This window comes from Terrapene carolina, unplaced genomic scaffold (genome assembly GCF_002925995.2).
Source record: "Terrapene carolina triunguis isolate 2854851 unplaced genomic scaffold, T_m_triunguis-2.0 Scaffold68, whole genome shotgun sequence".
NCBI classification, from domain to species: domain Eukaryota; kingdom Metazoa; phylum Chordata; order Testudines; family Emydidae; genus Terrapene; species Terrapene triunguis.
Genome location: NW_020664419.1, coordinates 52187082 through 52207624, shown reverse-complemented (window position 1 = coordinate 52207624; position 20543 = coordinate 52187082). Strand labels below are relative to the sequence as shown.

Genomic DNA, 20543 nt, shown 5'->3' with positions numbered 1-20543 from the left:
TGTTTTGCATTATGAAATTGCAAAGAAAACTTATTTTCTTATTCTTGCAGCTGTGGGGGAAAGAATTTCTGTAATGCTGATATATATTGAATGGTAGAAGTTTTTTGTGCTCTAAAAACAGTTGTTTCTGGAAATATCGTAAATATGTAGCATATACTTTTTTACAGGACTGGAAAATCATTTACATTGACCAGTAAAATCATATTTTAAAAAAACATTTAATTAGCTCCATTTAAATATGTTTGTTTGCTTTTATTTCAAAACTTAGGAATATTTTTGTCTGAAGAAAATAATTGCTTTTTATACAAAATATTACTAAAACCTTGAAAGTGAGGATATTTATTAAGGCTCAGGTTTGCAAAAGAGATGGCACCCAATAGCTCCAACTAAGACTCCTTTATGAAATGGCCAGAATTTTTATTTTAAAATGTATAATTAAACACATGTTTTAGACCTCCTACCAGTATGAAAGATATGCCATCAGCTACACCTCAATCGTCCAGTCTGAGAAATCATCTAGAAAAAGAAAAAACATTACTTCCTGCATCTACATCTGATGTCCCTGCAATCCCTGCAAATTCATTCCAGCTTGAATCTGATTTCAGAAAAATGAAAGGCTGCCCAGATAAGATGTACATGTACCTAAAGGTAAGAGAAGTAGTATTCTGTGACTGCAACTGTAGAAATAATTAAAGAAATAGTGCCCTTTTACGTTGGTGGATTGGGAAATTTAGTGTCTGGAATGATTTAACAGTGCACAAATGGCAGTATCTTTATTTTAATTTAAACCCCTTTCCCATGAAACTAGGAGCTTTGACTCCATGTGAAAATAATTTTCATTCTGTGCTTGATTTTGTTTTATTTGACATTTACAGTATAAGTTGAGGAAAGGTGCCCTATTTTTTTTTTTTTTTTTTTTAAATCCCTTCCTTCTAATTTAGGCCCAAATTATGTAAACACACATCTTGGTATCCACATTGAACTCCAGTTACTCACATGTGTGTTTACTGGATTGGAGCTGTAGCATTGAAGAATACAGCATTCTTATTCCTGTATAGGCTGTATAGATATTTTAAAGTGCCTCAAACTACTTTAATGTATATTTTAATTCAATATTTTTGAAGGAAAAAAGTAATTTTAGTTCCTCCCTTGTTACCAAGGGTTAATCTACATTTTTTTTAAAACCTTTAACAATCCCTTGCAAAAAGGTACAAGTAAATAAAATAAAATGAATAGCTCTAAGAAGAAATATATATTTCCTTGTAACTACGGCTATCTTTTCAACAGAATGTAGAAGGCCATATGCATAATAGACCAAAACCTATTCTTGTAATTTTTTTTAACTTATTTCCAGGAGTACCCATGATGTTGGTAGGCACTATAAAAATATGTGGAAGGGAATGGATCCTGCTAGGAGAACTTAAAATTACTAGTTTCAGTTTTCACAATTGAATAATATTTTTTGTCTGTAAATAACAGTGTTTTTTATTCTTCCAAAGCAAATAGAGCCTTCGCTTTACCCTAAGCTGTTCCAAAAATCCTTAGATCCAGATGTATTTAACCAGATTTTGAAAATTCTGCAAGACTTTTACATTGAGTAAGTTCATTTCCTCACTAATTATCCTAGGGTTTTATATTGCTTGCTGCCAACAGAGGCTTTTTCTGTTTAGTTTACCGAACAAACTGTCTATAGTATATAACACTGGCTTATCAGGATGTAGTTATCTAAATGTATTCCTCAAGAAATTAATTCTTAGTACAGAAGAATATTTCAGAAGGATTAGCTAGGAGAAAATTGGTAATGAAATAAAAAGCCTTTTGCGTTAAGTCATTGGTTTAAATTCAGATTGTGTCATTACTGGCCACTGATTGACTACTTGGTGGCCTATGTGAAGTGATTTGTTTCTATTGGAAAGATAGCACATTCCATGAGCACAGAATTCATTTTTAAAACAATGAAATGTAGCTCAAAGAAGAGCAAACAACTAAGAAATTCCATTATTTTATGCTATCTTCATTGTGATGCCTTCAGTGTCTGTTTTTATTTTTTTCCCCTTTAATTATATGCTTGTATTCTGTAACAGAACACTTAAAAGTAGCAAGCATGTGTATGGGAATTAAAATCTTAATATTAAGAAAATAGAAAGCACTTGGCAGTTATTTCTGAGATATTTCAGTGCTGCATTATTTGAGGCTAAAATTCTGCTCATTATGAACAGCGTATTAATTAATCTGAGCTCTAAAAATATGTTATGGTTTTTTATTATGCAGAATAGCAAGTGTAAATTAAAGGGGCCAGGCTATAGGCCGGTAGCAAGTATTGTCCAACCAATAACAAATCATAAGGGTGAATCACCACACCCGAAGAGGCATGTCCTACATTCAGTGTTACTATGTGCATGGCTTCTAGAGAGTGAATTTGATGAGAGCAGAAAGTTAAACCAGTTTTAAAAAGGAGGGGAATGTGAGGTATAAAGAAAAAAGATTATTTGTAGTCCTTGGTAGTGAAAGAGGAAGGCAGGTGGTCTCACATGCTCTCACTGTCCAAAAAAAAAAATCATGAGATTTTTCCATACTGCTGAAAATGACAGCAATCATGCATCACTATGTAAATCCTCACAATCAAATTACTAGGTTCCCATTAAAAATCTCTCTCATTACTTTCCTTCTGAAACCCTCTGGATTTGCATACACTAATCCAGGGGTCGGCAACCTTTCAGAAGTGGTGTGCCGAGTCTTCATTTATTCACTTTAATTTAAGGTTTCACATGCCGGTAATACATTTAAACGTTTTTTAGAAGGTCTCTCTCTATAAGTCTATATATAATATAACTAAACTACTGTTATATGTAAAGTAAACAAGGTTTTCAAAATGTTTAAGAAGCTTCATTTAAAATTAAATTAAAATGCTGATCTTAAGCCGCCGGCCTGCTCAGCCCGCTGTGGGCGTGGGGTTCCATTCACCTAGGCCGGCAGCGGGCTGAGCGGGGCCTGCGGCCGGAACCCCGGCTGGCAAGGGGCCGGCAGCCGGGACCCCAGACCGGCAGCGGGCTGAGCGGGGCCGGGACCCCAGACCGGCAGCCGGCCGAGCAGCTCAGCCTGCTGCCGGTCTGGGGTTCCGTCCACTGGCTCCTGACAGCCAGGGTCCCGGCTGCCTGCCCCGCTCAGCCTGCTGCCGATCTGGGGTTCTGGCTGCCAGCCCCTTGCCAGCTGGGGTCCCAGCCGCCAGCCCCGCTCAGCCAGCTGCCAACCTGCTGCTCAGGGTAGGGATGTGGGGGATTCAAGAGTCAGGGAATGGGGCATGGGGGGCTGGGTATGTGTGGAGGGTGCAGGGGTCAGGGCAGAGGGCTGGGTGGGGGGGGTGGGCTGGGATCAGGGGGGTGCTCCCAGCCCCCTGCCCTGAGTGGCTCACGGCAGGGGGCTGGAGGGATACGCCCTGCTCCTACCCCTCTTCCCCAAGGCCCCATTCCTGCCTCCCTTCCCCGCCTCCTTACCGGTCTGAGCAGCGAGGGCGCTGGGGCTGCCCTTCTCCCCTCCCTCACAAGGGCCATCGGCAGCAGGGAGGGAGAGGAGGCAGGACTCCACACAGCATGCTGGGGGAAGAGGCGGGGGAGGGGGAAGCTTGGCTGCCGGCGGAGCCTGCGGTACAGCAGCAGCCGGCAGGAGCAAGCTTGCTTCTGCCCCCTGCCCCTGCCAGAGAGAGCGGGGGGCGGAGAAGAGCGGGCTGGGTCGGGCAGGATTTTTAATGGCACACTGCTGCCTGCCGGGGTCCGGCTCAGCCGGCTGCCGGGGTTCGGCAGCGGGCTGAGCCGGACCCCGGCAGGCAGCAGCATGCCATTAAAAATCGGCTCGCATGCCTTCTTTGGCACGCATGTCCTAGGTTTCCGACCCCTGCACTAATCAATAGATCAGGGGTAGGCAACCTTTCAGAAGCGGTGTGCCGAGTCTTCATTTATTCACTCTAATTTAAGGTTTCACGTGCCGGTAATACATTTTAACGTTTTTAGGTCTCTTTCTATAAGTCTATATTATATAACTAAACTATTGTATGTAAAGTAAACAAGGTTTTCAAAATGTTTTAAGATTAAATTAAAATGCTGATCTTACACCACCAGCCTGCTCAGCTCGCTGCCAGCCTGGGGTTCTGTTCACCTAGGCCGGCAGCGGGCTGAGTAGGGCCTGCGGCCGGGACCCCAGACCTGGGGGTGGGTGTTTCAGGGGTCAGGGCAGAGGGCTGAAGGAGGGGGTGCAGGGCAGAAGGCTGGGGTGTGTGGGGGGTGTAGGGCAGAAGGCTGGGTGTGTGTTGGGGTGTGGGGGGTTCAGGGCAGAGGGCTGAGTGTGGGGGGGGGGTTCAGGGCTGGCGGTATGGGGGTGCAGGGCAGAAGGCTGAGTGTATGGGGGGGTTCAGGGCAGAGGGATGGGGCTGTGGGGGTGCAGGGCAGAAGGCAAGGTGGGTGTTGGGGGGTTCAGGGCAGAGGGGTGGGGGGGTTGGGGTGCAGGGCAGAGGGCTGGGGTGCTCGGCTCGTGGGGGTGCTCCCAGCCCCTTGCCTGAGCGGCTCATGGCAGGGGGCTGGAAGGGATATGCCCTGTTCCACCCCCTTCCCCCAGGCTCCGTTCCTATCTCTCTCTGCCTCCTCAGTGGAGCTATGTGCAGGCTGCCGCTCTTCCCCCTCCCCCTCGCTAGGGCCATCAGCTGATTGGCCAGGGACGGAGAGGAGGCGGGGCAGGAAAGCATCACGCTGGGGGAAGAAGCGGGGAGGGGGGAAGCTTGGCTGCTGCAGAACCAAGCTTCTGCCTCCTGCCCCCGCAGGGGAGAGCAGTGGGGCTGGGGGCCGGGACCATGGCAGGGAGCTGCGTGCCACTCAAAATCGGCTCACATGCCGTGTTTGGCACGTGTGCCGTAGGTTGCCGACCCCTGCAATAGATCATGATCTGTAGATGTCAAAAGTGGCGAATCAAATGGATTTCTTACTACTAAGGCAGTTTATTTGACATAGTTTGTATGAACATGTGCTTCCTTAGGAAAGCCAGAGATGGTGTTTTTAAGTGACATTATCTGTTGCTTCCATTTTTGGTTGGAAACGAGGAATTTGATTTTTCTCTTCATTATTATGAGCTAAGAATAACAACTCAGAAAGGTGTTGTGGTTATGGAAAGGTTATAAAAGAAACACACACCACAAGCACCAACCTTTTGGGTACTGAAAAGTATGATTTGATATTTAGAATAGCAATAACTAGTGCATGATTAAATGTTTTACACCTTGTCAACTTTCCTCCTCCTTTCTGTATTTTTTTACCTTTGTTCTCTAGTACTAAAAATATTTGTATACAGACTTTGTTTGTTTGTTTGAGTTCATCTGTTCCTGTTGCTTGAATTTCCTGAATTCCATAATCCTGCTTGTAGCTATTGGATCTTTCTAATCAGAGGTAGTTATTTTCATATATATTTAATAATCTGCTATTTTAGGAAAGAGAAACCATCTCTCATCCTTGAAATTCTCCAGAGGCTATCTGAATTAAAAAGATTTGATATGGCAGTGATGTTTATGTCAGACTTGGAGAAAAAAAGTAAGTACAAAGTAAAGCTGGATCATTTTTTATTTTATTTTTTCAAACTTGGATCTTGGCATAGGTCTCATTTCAGTCAGATACAATGAACTTCAGTATCAACTCAGTTTACAACCAGTAATGGAAATACACATGAAATCTTATTTATTTACACTTCAGAGGCTGCTTTAACTAAGTGCTTCTAAAAAGGTCTCCAGTTTGATTCTTTTTTGAGAGGTTGGGGGTGGGTGGTGGAGGGGGAGATATGTGGATCAGAGTGGTTGAGCAGTGAACTCAACCACCCTGAGAAGGGAAATTTTCCACCACTGTGTAGTGACCATTCTTGCCCGTGCAATTGTGGAGCTGACAGGTTCCAGGCAAATCATATCCTCCTTGGCTGGGAGATCAGTTTATTTAGGGCTTTTGTAAGTGGGGAAAATAAAGGAAGAAATGAGGACAAATCCTTGGGGTACTGTGCAGGGCTTGAAGGACCCTCCCAAAACAAATTATTCTTCATAGATTTTAAGCCTGGAAGGAACCACTGTGATTATCTAGTCTGACCTTCGGTATAACACAGGCCATGGAACTTCCCCAAAATAATTCCTAGAGCATATCTTTTAGGACAACATTTTGAATGTCATTGAAATGTAAATGATTTATTATAGATTACTTGAAATTCCATCTAGATGATTTTAAATGACACGAACACTGGCTCAAATTAGCTGTTTTAAATGTGCTGCTCAGAGACTTTGTTTTTAGGATCTCCTTCAAACTCAAACTAACAGCCAGAAAAGACATGCTGGTTATAACTACCTTTTTCAATAGCAATGTTGTGTACAAACCCTAGTAGCTGCAATTATAATTGAGCACAATATAGTACCAAAATGCATGATGTCATATCTGATTCTCACTAAATCAAATTTGGGAAGAAAATTTTCAAAATGTTGTAGAGTCAAACTCAGGTTCTAATGCTGCTACCTTTGCATTTTACCCATCACTGTAATATCAAGGCACTAAAGGCTTGATTCTGTCTTGGCACGGGAGAAGGTTGGTGGGTTGAAACAGCTCCCTGATTTGCATGGCTGGCCCCAGCTCTGATGCAACTTAGAGCTGCTTCGTGGCAGTTTTAACTCATGCCATTGGAAAAGAGTCACTAATATGATATACCCTGCCAATGGATAATTGCCATGATGGAGCTCCTCCGTGCCCCTGACGCACCTCTGTTCTCCCACCATTTTAGACCCTCTAGGTTCTGCTGTGGGATGTATGGTGCAGGGCCTGTGAAAGCACACATACTCCAACAGAGTTCCTGTACTTCTGGGACATCTCTGGGCATATGCAGCTACATTATGATCCCTCTGCACCACTTGAGTGGTGCAAAGGGCTGTGACCCACCTTGAGAATTTTGCCCTAATACTCTTGTTAGTAAATTTTTTTTTTTAATATTGGTTGTTTTCACACTTGCTACATGATTCAGATTCTGTTGGATCCCTCTTAACATCTTTTGAACATTCGTCATACATTGTAATTGTTTTGACATCTATTTTTTCAGTTGATTTTTTTATTTTTAATTAGTGTTCATGTATGTGCTAGATTTCTCAGTCCTAGAGATTGACCTCTTCTGTTTACCACAGAACACATTTAAGCAGAGACAATGCAAGCTTCTCTAAAGTGTTCTGCCAGTATGTGTCAGCACTGTTCTTGAAGGACCACCACAGTTAGTTCACAGGAGTTTTATTCTTTGTGCCTTGACCCTCCTTTCATACGGCCCATTGAGGTGTGTGTTTGTCATTTGAATGTTTGTCTACTTCAGACCTGGACTGAGACCACCAGTTTTGTGCGCACAAGCTGTTTGGTGTCCTACGACATCTATCGCTTCTAAATGGACATTTTAAAAAATAAATTTGGAAATTACTGCATATAGCTGAGCTTCACTACAGCTACCACTCTTTCTTTATAATAAAAAACAAATATGAGCCTCTTGGACAAATAGTTTCGTTGTAAAAAACATTTTCATGTTTTGAAACTATTCATTTTTTTCTACTTTTTTACTTCAGTATATTTTTCTTCATTACAGCTTATAAATTTGAATAAACAACTTTATTTTTATGCCAATTTTGTCTGATATCTGGCACAAACTTTTTACCTTCTCTTTTTAATAGCATAAAGACAAGATAATTTGTGTCTTGTTTGTTTTTCTGTTTTTGTCATCAGGAATATGCACCTGAGGAATTATGGGTTTTTTTGGCTAACTACTTGCTGTAAAAGGACCTTTATTCATTGTATAAAACACCAAAACAAAAATGGTGGCTGTTGCCATTTGTGGGGGTTTGTTTTGTTTTCAGTTTCTTATAGACAGAATATTGAGTTTTAACTAATTATTATTGAGATTTCTTCTTCTATCAAATCCAAATGACGTATTAAATGTATTGACAGTTTTAAGACAGGACATATTTATGTTCTATAACAGTTTGTCTGTAACCTTAAAATCACACATTTAAAAAAGTGTGTCTGAAAGTCTAAAAATGGAAAGTCATGTTAATTTTTATCTTCTCTTACAGCTGCACATGTATTGTTCAGTCACATGAACCAGTCAGGATTGGAGGATAATTCTGTTGAAGAGCTGAAGAAGAAATATGGTGTTCAGTATTAATGAGATTACTGATGTTACGTATTTATATATGTAAACTAGTCTGATTCCGCACCTCTTCTCTGAGCTACTTGTACTGAAGTCAGTGAAAGAGTTACATCCATAAAGTTGCATTTATGTAGATAATGAAATCCTTATACCAGACAAAACCAAATGGCAAGTGCCTAGAAAGGATAATGGCTTATGCCCCAATTCTGCAATTGTGCCCCAATTCTGCAATTATTTCAGAACCCTGGGGCACCGGGAGGACTCTCCCCAGGTTTAAGAGTCCACTTGAGTAGATTGAGTTGCAGGCTAACGGCTGTAGCCAGACAGTTATTCAGAAATAAAGTTAATTATTTATAAACATGGGTTTTGGTAAGAATAATTTGGTAACTTGATGATTATTAAAAGATCAGCATTAATTTTATTTTGGGAAATAAACTTAACAGTGTTTAATTCAAAATATCAAAATTGTCTGGTATAATTTATTTTAACATAAAATATACTACTTAATGAACTTGCATTTCTCAGATAAGCTAAATTGTTACTTATCTTTAAATAGATTCCACTCAGGACAATATGAAAACTTCATCTGATGCTCAGCAAACTTGGGGTCTGATGGCCAGTAAATTCCTAATTTCTTTAGCTGAGATTGCCCTAATGCTGAGTTCTAGGCACTGACAGCTGAGATACCCCAGTGAACCTCAACCATTGGAGTAGTACAGAAGGAATCTCTCTTAAATAACTAGGTTCCAGACAATGTAAGATTTTTAAAATAGTCACTAAGACCCTGAATTGCACCTGTGGCAGAATGAAAATATATAAAAATATGAATGTATATTGCACCACACAGAGAGCACAATTCTTAACAGTCCTATTAATCCATCTCCTTTACAAGCTGGTAACTATGCAGTATTTCTTTTTATATTGAGTTTTAACTAATTACTATTGAGATTTCTTCTTCTATCAAAAAAAGGTCTTATTTGCCACACCCTTTCAATGGGACTTGTGCTCTTAAGTTACTTAGATGCTTTTGAAAATCCCACCCTTTATCCTAATGCCTACACACAAGAGGTCCACATTCAGGTTGTACAGGCAAACTTAATTCTGGCAATTTCTAACTTTTGAGCACTTGATTTTTCAACCTCAGTGTTTTAAGTTACTTTTTGTAAAAATGCAGAACAGCTAACAAACCAATAAAACCTAAGAACAACAAGATGGATAGAGCTGAGATGTGGAGTTTTGCTTCTTTGTTTGTGAGGGTTTTTTTGTTCTTTTTTGCTGCATTCTTGCTACCTACTAGATATTCAGGTTATAGCAATAGATCAAAAGCATTAACTGGAATCTGTCTCACCAATGTCTTCATGGTGTACTGTAGCTGTACAACCCTTTAACTTTACAAGGAGTCCTGTTGCCAGGGTTGGTCAAGCTTTGGCAAATGTGTTTTTCGTTTTGTGAAAGAAATGTGGGCAACATTATGGGCTTGTCTATTGTGAAATAAGCTAGAGTATGAATTTAAAACACAATTGCTATTCCTCAACTCCCTGTGTGGACACTCTTATTTGTTACTAAAATGGATTGAGTTAAATTGCACAAAGGCATTCTTAGGACAGAATAAGAGTCCATATGAGGAGCTATTGTGAAATATCTATTCCAGGCCATTTCCCCCTGTAGACAAGCCCTGTGGAAAATAATATTGCTGTATTCTATGTAAGAAATGCTGGACAATGTATCATTATGTAGTATAATGCACTAGAGATAGACTAGCAGGTAACAGCTGGGGTATGGTGTCGTGGTGGTGACCCACTTCACAGTGAGGAGGAAAAAACCCTAGCCCTGTGGCAGAAGGTTGCCTTGCTGGGTCTTAACTGGAGGTATAGGTTCTCTCTCATATCTTCTTTCTGGCTTAGTTCAATTTCTAAGCTATGTGACTTCATTAAAATTTCATCCCTGACTGAATGGCATCAGTCAGCCTAGGAAGACTTCAGTCCCACTATGTGGCCACTCCTAAAGGTGAAGTTCCCTGCTGAAATTGCAAGAAGCCTCTGCAGCTGCATAGGCTAGAACGCTCATGCACCTTCCATAAATCAGCAACCATGAAGACAATTTGGGGCTGGATAAAGGCTATTTAATTAGCCCTGGGATAGTCATGCGGTTACCTGGGGTCTTCAGAACCCCCAACAGGGGCAACTTAACTATTTCACTCCAGGCAGTGTTAGGAATAAATCAATAGGAACACAGCAATTCCATCTGATAAGATTCATGCAAGTAAGCGTACTCTATCTAAAACTGCGGTTTATTAGATTCAAGCACACACAAACATAAGCAATAGGTTTAGAATATCCCAGATATTTACCTAATATCTGGAGTAATTAACAGCAGGTTCGTAGTGGCCAATTGCTCACCCACTGGGAAGAAAGAGTGTCAGGAAAAACCTCTCTCAAGTTGGCTTCCGAGGACTGCTCCAAAGTACTCTCTATTAGCTAATCTTTTATAACTAACTTCTATAAAACACATAGGTCATAATAATCCCTACTATGTCATCACTTTTCTAAAATTTTCAATAAACTTTTAATATCCAAGGTGTCTAGACTCAAGGTTTTCCAACCACCAAAGTTTTCAGTCTCAGTTGTTTTTCTTGTCTGTCACCTCCCGTTCTGATTAGCAGCAAACTGCCAGCTAGATATGACCTTGCTTCTGAAAGCCTGTCTCCAAATTAACCCTTAACTATGTGGTGTTCTATTTCATTATTGTAGGGTGGCTGAATGCATGTAATATGCTTGCAGTTAGCTTAACCACATTCTGGGGTATACACACCCCTCAAATACAGCGCAACATTCCTCTCCTTAAAGGTGATATATTTTTAATATTAAGGCCTTTACATATATGAGCAAAAATCTTCTCGCTGACACTCTCCGGTTTCACTCCTGACTTTGCCTCGTTAAGGACCCGACTTCATGTACATATCTTCAGGGTGTACCTGTGGTCTATAGAACCGCTGGCTTTGCAACTGATCCATCTTCCTCCGAATCCAGCATATCAGTACTGGATGCACAACAACCAATGCCACCTGAAACATTAGAATCACCACAATTAAATGTAAGGCCAAATTAAATCTCCGGTGCTGTGGGGGACCATCTCAATAACATCTCCCACCAATTTTGTTCCGAATCTGCTAACCATCTCAATCACTTATTTAATCTAATTAGAAGCGTGGTGGATGGTAACCATGACGCTGCGTGCTTCCTGCCTAGCAACTTACCAATAATTTCTTAAATAGGAATGCTTAATTAACATTTTAAAAACAATCAAATTTATTTCAATAAATACAGGCATATTCTCTCTATTCTAAACATACATCTTGTAGCTATAAGATATTTGTGGTACATTCATATTCAATCCCAAATTCTTCTAAGCAGGCTCCTAATTTCCAATGTGAGTATCCCACTCATACCATCTCAAATCATGTTCTTTACCATATCAGTAACCCATATCTGCATTTGCAAGCATGTCAGGGCCAAGGAAACATTACTCTGGAGGGCACCAATAGCCTGCAAGAGGTAGAGGTGGTCCTTTTCTTGGGATTGCTCCCATTTCTCTAAAACCTGTTCCACCCCATCCTGTATGCAGCTTAGCTGATCTAAAAATACCCTCGGGGGCATTGCTAAATCCTTTAGGTATTGATCTATTGCATTAATATTATTCACCTCTTCATTCATACTGTTTCATTGTCTGTATTGTACATCCACACACTCACCATAATTCACCTTACTCTTAACCTTCATCTCTACATACGTCTTCCCATTGATTTGAACCACATATGCTCCAATCAAATCAATTCTAGGTGGTTACAGAATTCACACTTCTATACTTTTTAACCATCCTATTATTCAGATATCCTTTATCCCTCTTACAAATTTCCTGATGACCTAGGGCCTCCCAAGTGCAAGGCAAAAGAGCCTCCCATTCCCCTCCTGGTGTCCTTATCTGTAATCTTGCCTCTCCCCAAAGTTTTCTGCCCAATGTTTGGATATACAAGTGAGTGTTTCAGCCTAAAATGAATTGTCTCTTCCCCTGATGCTGTCCAGTTGGGGATATCAATTCATAAATGAACACAAAGGTGGAAAAAGAACTAAAATTTAAACTAGCATTTGTCACCAATTTACAGTCCTAAAGCAATATTGCTTTTTTTTCTGTCCACCAAAGCAGATAGCCCTCATTATGGCATCTGGAGATAAGTCATGGGTGGGATCACTTCTGTCCCATTGACATCTGACCACTTCCAGGAAGCATTGACAGCACTGCTCGAGACTTTTCCAGTCACCGTGGCGACATCAGTTTCTACTGCGTCATTCACTTTGCACAGCACTGTCATCCACAGGAAGTTTTCCCACGCTGCGGGCACACCAAGTTCTAGATTCAGACCATCAGAGGAGTAGGCCTGTGATCCAAATGCCAGCCAAAAAGCACACAGGAATGCATCATCTCCAATGTCTTCCATCATCTACATAATTAATATTCTAAAACAAAGCAAAACAAAACTTCTGCCCTCCCTATATTGCAGGAGGTATACATTTAAACGTAACTTAAACAGGTAACTAACTTATTAACCTGTACTTAGGCTATTTGGACCTAAGTCCCTCTTTCCCATCCCCCTGGGAGGGGCTCTTTAATTAATTTTTTTAAATTAATGGAGATATTCTATCTCCTAGAACTGGAAGGGACCTTGAAAGGTCATTGAGTCCAGCCCCCTGCCTTCACTAGCAGGGCCAAGTACTGATTTTGCCCCAGATCCCTAAGTAGCCCCCTCAAGGATTGAACTCACAATCTTGGGTTTAGTAGGCCAATGCTCAAACCACTGAGCTATCCCTCTGCTCCCTCCTTTTTTAACTCTTAACTGTGCTTTGAGCACCCACTTGGGGCTCAGCAAATTAATCATCTCTAATTTGCTTAGGGCTTGCTGGAGCTGAAGACATGACCATTATTAGTCTTGCCAGTAAGCACATATTTTACTGGGGAATGGGCAGTTTTCAATAACACAGGGCACAATCCCACCAGGTATTCCCAATGCTGCAAAACCCAAACTAGTGCCCAAACCTCCTTTTTCACAGGGAGTAAACCCCCCTCTCTATTTAACGTATAGTTTTGGAGGCTTAAACCACAGGACAGAGGCCTGTTCCATGGTTCTGATTTAGCACTGCTCCCAATCTCCTTTCTGTAGTTGCTAGCAGTAGCACAAATGGTGGTTGCACCTGGGGTACTAAAGCTGGAGCCTAAACTAAGGCCTGCTTTAACTTGATCATGGCTTCCTGCTTCAGAGGGCCCCAGTTCAATTCCATCCTCTCCTTTAACAATTCATGCAGTAGGGCTGCCATCTTTAACAATCCTTGGGAGAAATTAACCATTCCCAGGAAGAATCTAAGAGCTGTAACATCTGTGGGAGCTGGTAATTTAGGAATCAGCATCACTCTGTTGATCAGGAAACGCCCTTTCTGTCCCCAAATCACTCCAAAATAATATACCTGCTGGGAACACAACTAGGCTTTCTTTGGGCTTACTTTAAACCAGTTTTCTGAATCTTTCATAACACCCTATCCAATACTTCCAAACTCTCTTCTCTGATCTAAATACAAATCAGGATGTTACCCATATAAAAAAATCACACTGTCTATTTCATTCATCCCATTCACATCTTGATTACAGGGGGACCCTAGCAAAACACAACTACTTCCCTTGAAAGGTAAAGCAAATTTGTAATAGCTGCCCCGATGTAAAGGGATAGCAAAGAAAGCATTGGCCAAATCCAAAACTGAAAACCACTGTACTCCCGCCCCCCAATGGAAACCATCGTGTCCTGATACTTAGCCACTATGGCGGCCATCAGTGGTATCACCCAATCAAGGGGGTGAAAATTAACTACCAGCATCCAGGTCTTGCCATCGCCTTTCAGGACTGGCCAGAGAGCAGCATTATTGGGTCTTGACTAAAACCCCTTGGCTTAAAAGCCCATCAGTTGTTCCTCTCAGGCTGGCTTCTGCCTCCTTTGGATACCTGTACAGTTTCTGGGGTGGGGGATCAGGGCCTGTAACTAGGATTTCTGCTTCAATTTTACCATATTCTATTTTATTCTTGGCCCCCACCTCCTAGTATTTCTCTACAATTGCCAAAATTTCTGGAGTACACGTGGGCCACTCCCATTCTTCAGATGCCTTAAAGGCTACTATCTGGTCACTTGCTAAAATCTCCACTGGTTCCTAGGATATGCCAGAAGGCATTTCCCATAGAACCCTGTTAGCAAAATCAGCTAACACTCTTAATTCTCTTAAAATATCAATTCCCAAAATTCCCTCTCCTCTCAAATTCATTAAGTCAAATTGCTCTTTATTTCTCCTCCTCCACATCTAATACAAAATATTTCTGCAAAAGGAAACAACACTCTTTGTTTCATTTGTTTTAGCCAGAGGGCCAAACAGGTTCTTATTCTGGGTACTCATCCAGGAGTAAGTGGCACCTGTATCTAACAACAAATTCTGTCCAAATGCCCCTCCTTCAAACTCCACATAAACCATGAATCTCCCCCATCCATCAGTGTCCAAATGTGCCACTGCTGTGGAGTTGAGGGCGTCCAACCTCCCTATAGGGAGGCAACTGGCAGTGGTAGTGGTGCACTCCGGATTTTCCCTGTGCGCTCAGCCAGCCTTAACAAAAATTTCGGGGTGGACAAGCTTTAAAAGCGGTCTTCAAATTTCCACCCACCAGGGATCAAGAGCTTTGACTAGGCCCTTCAAGGGCCTGTCTTCATTCACTTCCCTTTTTCCTCCTTTAAAATTTTATTTAGGAGGGGCCATGGCTTTAAACAAGATTGCTTCATGCAGACACAAACTTTTCAATCTTTGGGCCCAATCCTTCTTTTGCTATTTTACTGCCTTTCTCAAAACTGCTTTCCAGGCCCTAATCAGAATTGCCTGGCAACTATATCGTCAAAGACAGTAAATACTTTCAGTGGAGCAGGGGGAAAGACGACAGAGAAAGACAAAAAGTGGAGGGCAGCGGGAGAAGAGATGGAGACAAGAAAAGCAGAGAAAGGGGAAGAAGCGGAGAGGGGCAGTGAAAAAAGAACGACTTAGGGAGAAAGGAAAACCTAAGCTGAGGAAAGTACAGACAGCAACAACAAATCTAGAACTAGGGCTCTGCAGACCAAAGCATCAGGGAACCTAAACCCCCTATCCTGGCTCCAAGAGGAGAGTGGGAGTTGCTGCCAAATCCGCCAGAGAGTGACGAGGTTCCCAGCTATCTTTGCCAGTCATTCCAAGGCTGTGCTCTGGGTTAATGGGCCAACCAGTTTTCCTGCAGCTCTAGCCTGGTTAAGGGTGAAGAGCCTGACCTCTACCCATTCTTTCCCTCCTGGGCTACCCCTTTGGGGAACAATCTCGTTTACAATGGGGGCTATGGGCGCCTGCAGCTCTTCCAGTGTTTCAAGCAAGGGACCATACAGGGACTGCCAAGAAGAGTCCAAGGGAAAAGGAAGCTCATGGGGATCACATCTCTCATCATCAGAATGAGGATACGAGTCGACATCCTCATCTGACTTGCCCCCCCTTCTAAGGCTACAATTCCCACAAATTATAACCACTAGTCCCTTCTGCTCTCCCCGCCTGGGCCTGGGCACACAACTTTGACTCTTACATTTCCTGAGATCTGCCTGGCTCTTATCCTGGGATTCCTTTGGTAAGGCTGTAGCAACAGATTCTCCGTTTTCTGTTGTTTCAATCCAAACACTTCCTGCTCCAACCTGTTATTCTCTCTATCACTGTCACACCCCTACTTCTGCTGTGCCACTATCTGAGCTGCCCTCAGTCTGGATATTTCTTTGTCTTTCTCAACTTTCTCTATTGCTGCCTTTATCGGCTACCATCATTACCATATGCTTACAGAGCTACAGGAATGTTCTGGGATCGGCAAGGCTCCCGGGCTTCCAAAAACCATTATCATGCACCTGCATGAAATCTGCCAAGTTCGTATCCAAATCTACTTCTAGCTTTTCTTTCTCTCTAGGAGCTCCCTGTCCTCCTGACACATCTTTTTACTTAACCTGGTTTTTCAGCCTAAGTCCGTGAATCAACAACAGAATGTGACCGCAAATCAACTCTCAGACTACGGCCTGGAGAATTACAGGTTGCTGCTACCCTGTTCCACTGCCCCCTTCACCTTTTGCAACAAACACCACTTGCATCAATCGTTCCCTTCCTCTACACAGGCTCCTGGCTAGGCTAGCCAAAATCTATAACCCGGGGTTTTCAGAACCCCCAGCAGGGGCAGCTTAACTATTTCACGCCAGGTGGTGTTAGGAATAAATCAATAGGAACACAGTAATTCCATATCATAAGATTCATGCAAGTAAGCATGCTCTATTTAAAACTGCAGTTTATTAGGTTCAAGCACACACAAACATAAGCAATAGGTTTAGAACATCCCAGCTATTTACCTAACATCTGGAACGGTATTGAGCAATTAACAGCAGGTCAAGTTCGCAGTGGCCAGTTGCTCACTAACTGGGGAGAAAGGGTGTCAGGAAAAACGTCTCTCAGGTTGGCTTCCGAAGACTGCTCCAAAGTATACTGTAGCTAATCTTTTATAACTAACTTCTACAAAACACATAGGTCATAATACTCCCTACTATATCATCACTTTTCTAGCTTTCAATAAACCTTTAATATCAAAGGCATCTAGACTCAAGGTTTTCCAACCACCAAGGTTTTCAGTCTGAGTTGTTTACTTGCCTGTTCCCTCCTCCAATTCTCATTAGCAGAATCTGCCAGCTAGATATGACCTTGCTTCTGAAAGCCTATCTCCAAATTAACCCTTAACTACCTGGTGTTCTATTTCATTACTTCAGGATGGCTGAATGCACATAATATGCTTGCAACTAGCTTGATCACATTCTGGGGTATACACACCCCTCAAATCCAGGGCAACAATGCACTTTTCTGAATGATGCACTGTGTCATTTCATATGCACCACTGCTATTAACTGTCAACCTCAAGCAAGCCAGGTTGCAGTAGACACTTCTTTTTTTTCTTTTCTTAGACAGCTCCTGTTCTGGAATTGGACTTCGAGGAACAGCTCTACAGCAGAGATAGTGTTGAGGTGGTGGTGGTGTGGCTTCTAAACACCTTCTCCCTCATTCCAGTCTTGCTGTTCACTGATGCCCCGCAAGTCTTGAAGGATAGAGGATAGGGCACCAGTAGTAGAAATCACAATCTCCACCCAATCATTTGCAATAACATTTTTTAAGTCTTTCACCATAACTGTGGTAGATGCAAATAAAGGTTGATTCTCCACCATAGCTTCCGTGTTGTCTCAGTGCCCTTATAGTTGGTAGACAACCGAGTAAATCTAGTGTTTAGCAATGTGAAGGGGGTTTACTTTCTGTGGTACAGATGGAATTAGATAGGATTTGGACAAGACTGTATGTTAGCAGATGCATATCCAAATGAAACAAACATGACTACTTGTCTGGTTAAATTTCAGCCAGTCTGTAACTGTGGTTATAGAGGAAAAGTGCATCACCAAACGACCTTACTGTTTCTTTTCATTTCAGCACCATTATATCTTTATTGCTTACTTTCTAAAAGCAAGAAAGAGTAGAGGTTATTCTTCTAACACAAATTATTGGGAGATAAACTATAGGCCAGTGGTTCTCAACCAGACGTACACATGCCCCTGGGTGTGCACAGAGGTCTTCCAGGGGGTAAATCAGTTCATCTAGATATTTGCCTGGTTTTACAACAGGCTACATAAAAAGTACTAGTGAAGGCAGTATAAACTAAAATTTCATTCAGACAATGATTTGTTTATACTGCTGTATATACTATACACTGAAATGTAAGTACAATCTTTATTTTCCAATTGATGTAATTTATAATTATGGTAAAAATGAGAAAGTAAGCATTTTTTCAGTAATAGAATGCTGTGACACTTGTGTATTTTTATGTCTGATTTTGTAAGCAAGTAGTTTTTAAGTCAGGTGAAACTTGGGGGTGCGCAAGACAAATCAGACTCCTGAAAGGGGTACAGTAGTCTGGAAAGGTTGAGCCACTGCTATAGGCAGAGTAATAATTCAAAGAGCTGCAGTGCAGGCTTAGTTTCTTCCAGGAGATGTCAGTATTTTTCCTTCTTCTGAATTACAGCTTCTCTCTCTCTCTCCCTCCCTCCGCCCCCAATCCCCCAATTAAAAACTTCATGTACTGTGGGGAAACTTGTTATACCTCCTGGTACTGCAGTAAAATTCACCACACAGTAATGAATTCATTTGCATTAAGTACAAATTTTAAATTTGAAACAATGGACCAGATCCTTCACCATGACAGAATAGTAAACTGGGATAGTTGATGGGGTGAGAGGTAGCACAATGCAGAGAGGTGAATAACGGGGTTTCCCGAGGATCTGTACTGGGATGTGTACTGTTCAACATAGTCATAAATGATCTGGAAAAGGGGCTGAATGGTGAGGAAGCAAAATTTACAAACAATACAAAATTACTCCAAATAGTCAAGTCCAAAGCTGATTCTGAAGAGTTACAGAGGGCTCTCACTAAAGTGGATGACTAGGCAACAAAATGGCTGATTAAAGTCAATGTTGAGAAGTGAAAAGTATAGCACATTAGAAAAAAATAATTCCAAGTATACATACAAAATGGAGTCTAAATTAGCTGTTAACAAATGAAAAGAGAAATAGAAAGAGATCTTGGAGTCATTGTGGATAGTTCACTGAAAACATCCTCTCAGTGTTCCATAGCCCACACTTGGGTTCTGGTCACCCCAACTCGAAAAAATATATTAGAATTGGAAAAGGGCAACAAAAATGATTAATGGAACAGCTTCCATAGGAGGAGAGATTAAAAAGACTGGGATTGTTCAATTTAGAAAAAAAAAAGGATTAGAGGTATATGATAGAAGTCTATAAAATCATATGGTGTGGAGAAAGTGAATAGGGAAGTGGTATTTGGCCCTTCACATAACACAGGAACTAGCGGTCACCTGATGACATCAATAGGCAACAGGTTTAAAACAAGCAAAAGGAAGTACTTCACACAACACACAGTCACCCTGTTACCAGTGGATGTTATGAAGGCCAAAAATATAACTGGGTTCAAAAAGAATTAGATAAGTTCATGGTTGTTAAGGTCCATCAATGGCTATTAGCCGAGATGCGCAAGGATGCCACTCCATCCATGCTCTGGGTATCCCTAACCCTCTGAGTGCCAGAAGCTGGATGACAGAGGGGTGGATCATTCATAATTGCCCTGTTCTGTTCACTCCCTCTGAAGCAGCTGGCACCAGCCATTGTCAGAAAACAGGATACTAGGCTAGATGGACCTTTGGTCTATGCAGAATGGCCCCCAGGCATAAGATAGAGTAACTTGAATGCAGTTCTAAGTTGCACCACCAGTAATGTCCCTAAGAGGCTAAAATTGCAGAATTTGGTGCATTGTAGGGATATTCCACCTATACCCCTTTCTTCCATCCACACATGCTGGCAACAGTGAAGGGGTGCTGCATAGGAGCTTCTGTGCCACTCCTGCTCCACCAGAATCTCCTCCTTATGTTGGGTTGATCTGCCAGTTTTATGGCCAGAATGCCCCAGCAGTGTGGCACAGAACACCTTCAACCACACCAGAGGAGCTAGCCTACTAAATAATTTTTTTCTCTTTAGTAAATATCATTAAAGTGCCTTTCTGTCCTAGAAAGGGCCTCTATTAGAAGGGTATTGTGGGGCTCCATATTCGTTGTGTCTCACTGATTCCCATGCTAACCTTGCTCCATTTGTAAGTAGTATGTGTTATATGTCCTGCTCTTCCTGCACTCCCCTCCTTCCCTGAGATCTGACAGTCAAGCTGGATTCTGTCTAACTCAGTTCATCACCAAGTTTAGAAATTCTGCAGGCCAAATTATGCCCCCATCTACACCTATGCAACTCCACTGTCTTTAGAGTATGCCTTCAGGAATGCCTTCCTAACCTCAATATCTTTCAGTTCCAAGGTTTGCACAAATGCCTCTGAGAGCAAAATTTGACCTACACAATCATTTTTTTGCTGTTGATGATCCAAGAGACGGAGAACCCACTCTGACTCCTCTTCTCCAAGAGTTGATGTTTGATACTGCAGGACAAATTCAACCTCAATGTAAGCAGGTGTCATTTTGCTGAAGACAATGGAGTTGCACCAGGGATGAATTTGGCCTTATGTCTAGTACTTAGGTGCTGCTTAGGCCTAGGGAAATGAAAGTCTTAAAATTCAAGGATAAATTTAATTATACTTTTCATTTTCTTCTCGCCCCATATCATTCGTTTCAACTTGATT

At 41.8% G+C, this 20543-nt stretch overlaps 1 protein-coding gene across 2 annotated transcripts in view; it reads left to right on the top strand.

Moving 5' to 3' along the window:
- Positions 1-8644, top strand: part of RPAP3 (RNA polymerase II associated protein 3) — a 31036-nt gene extending 22392 nt beyond the window's left edge. For both annotated transcript variants that reach the window (XM_029910871.1, XM_026648769.2), the window contains 4 exons: positions 453-648; positions 1500-1597; positions 5470-5570; positions 8111-8644. In XM_029910871.1, the coding sequence (XP_029766731.1) occupies positions 453-648; positions 1500-1597; positions 5470-5570; positions 8111-8202 (487 nt within the window). In that variant the 3' untranslated portion in view covers positions 8203-8644. The remainder of the gene's footprint in view (positions 1-452; positions 649-1499; positions 1598-5469; positions 5571-8110) is intronic.
- The last annotated feature ends 11899 nt before the right edge of the window (positions 8645-20543 follow it).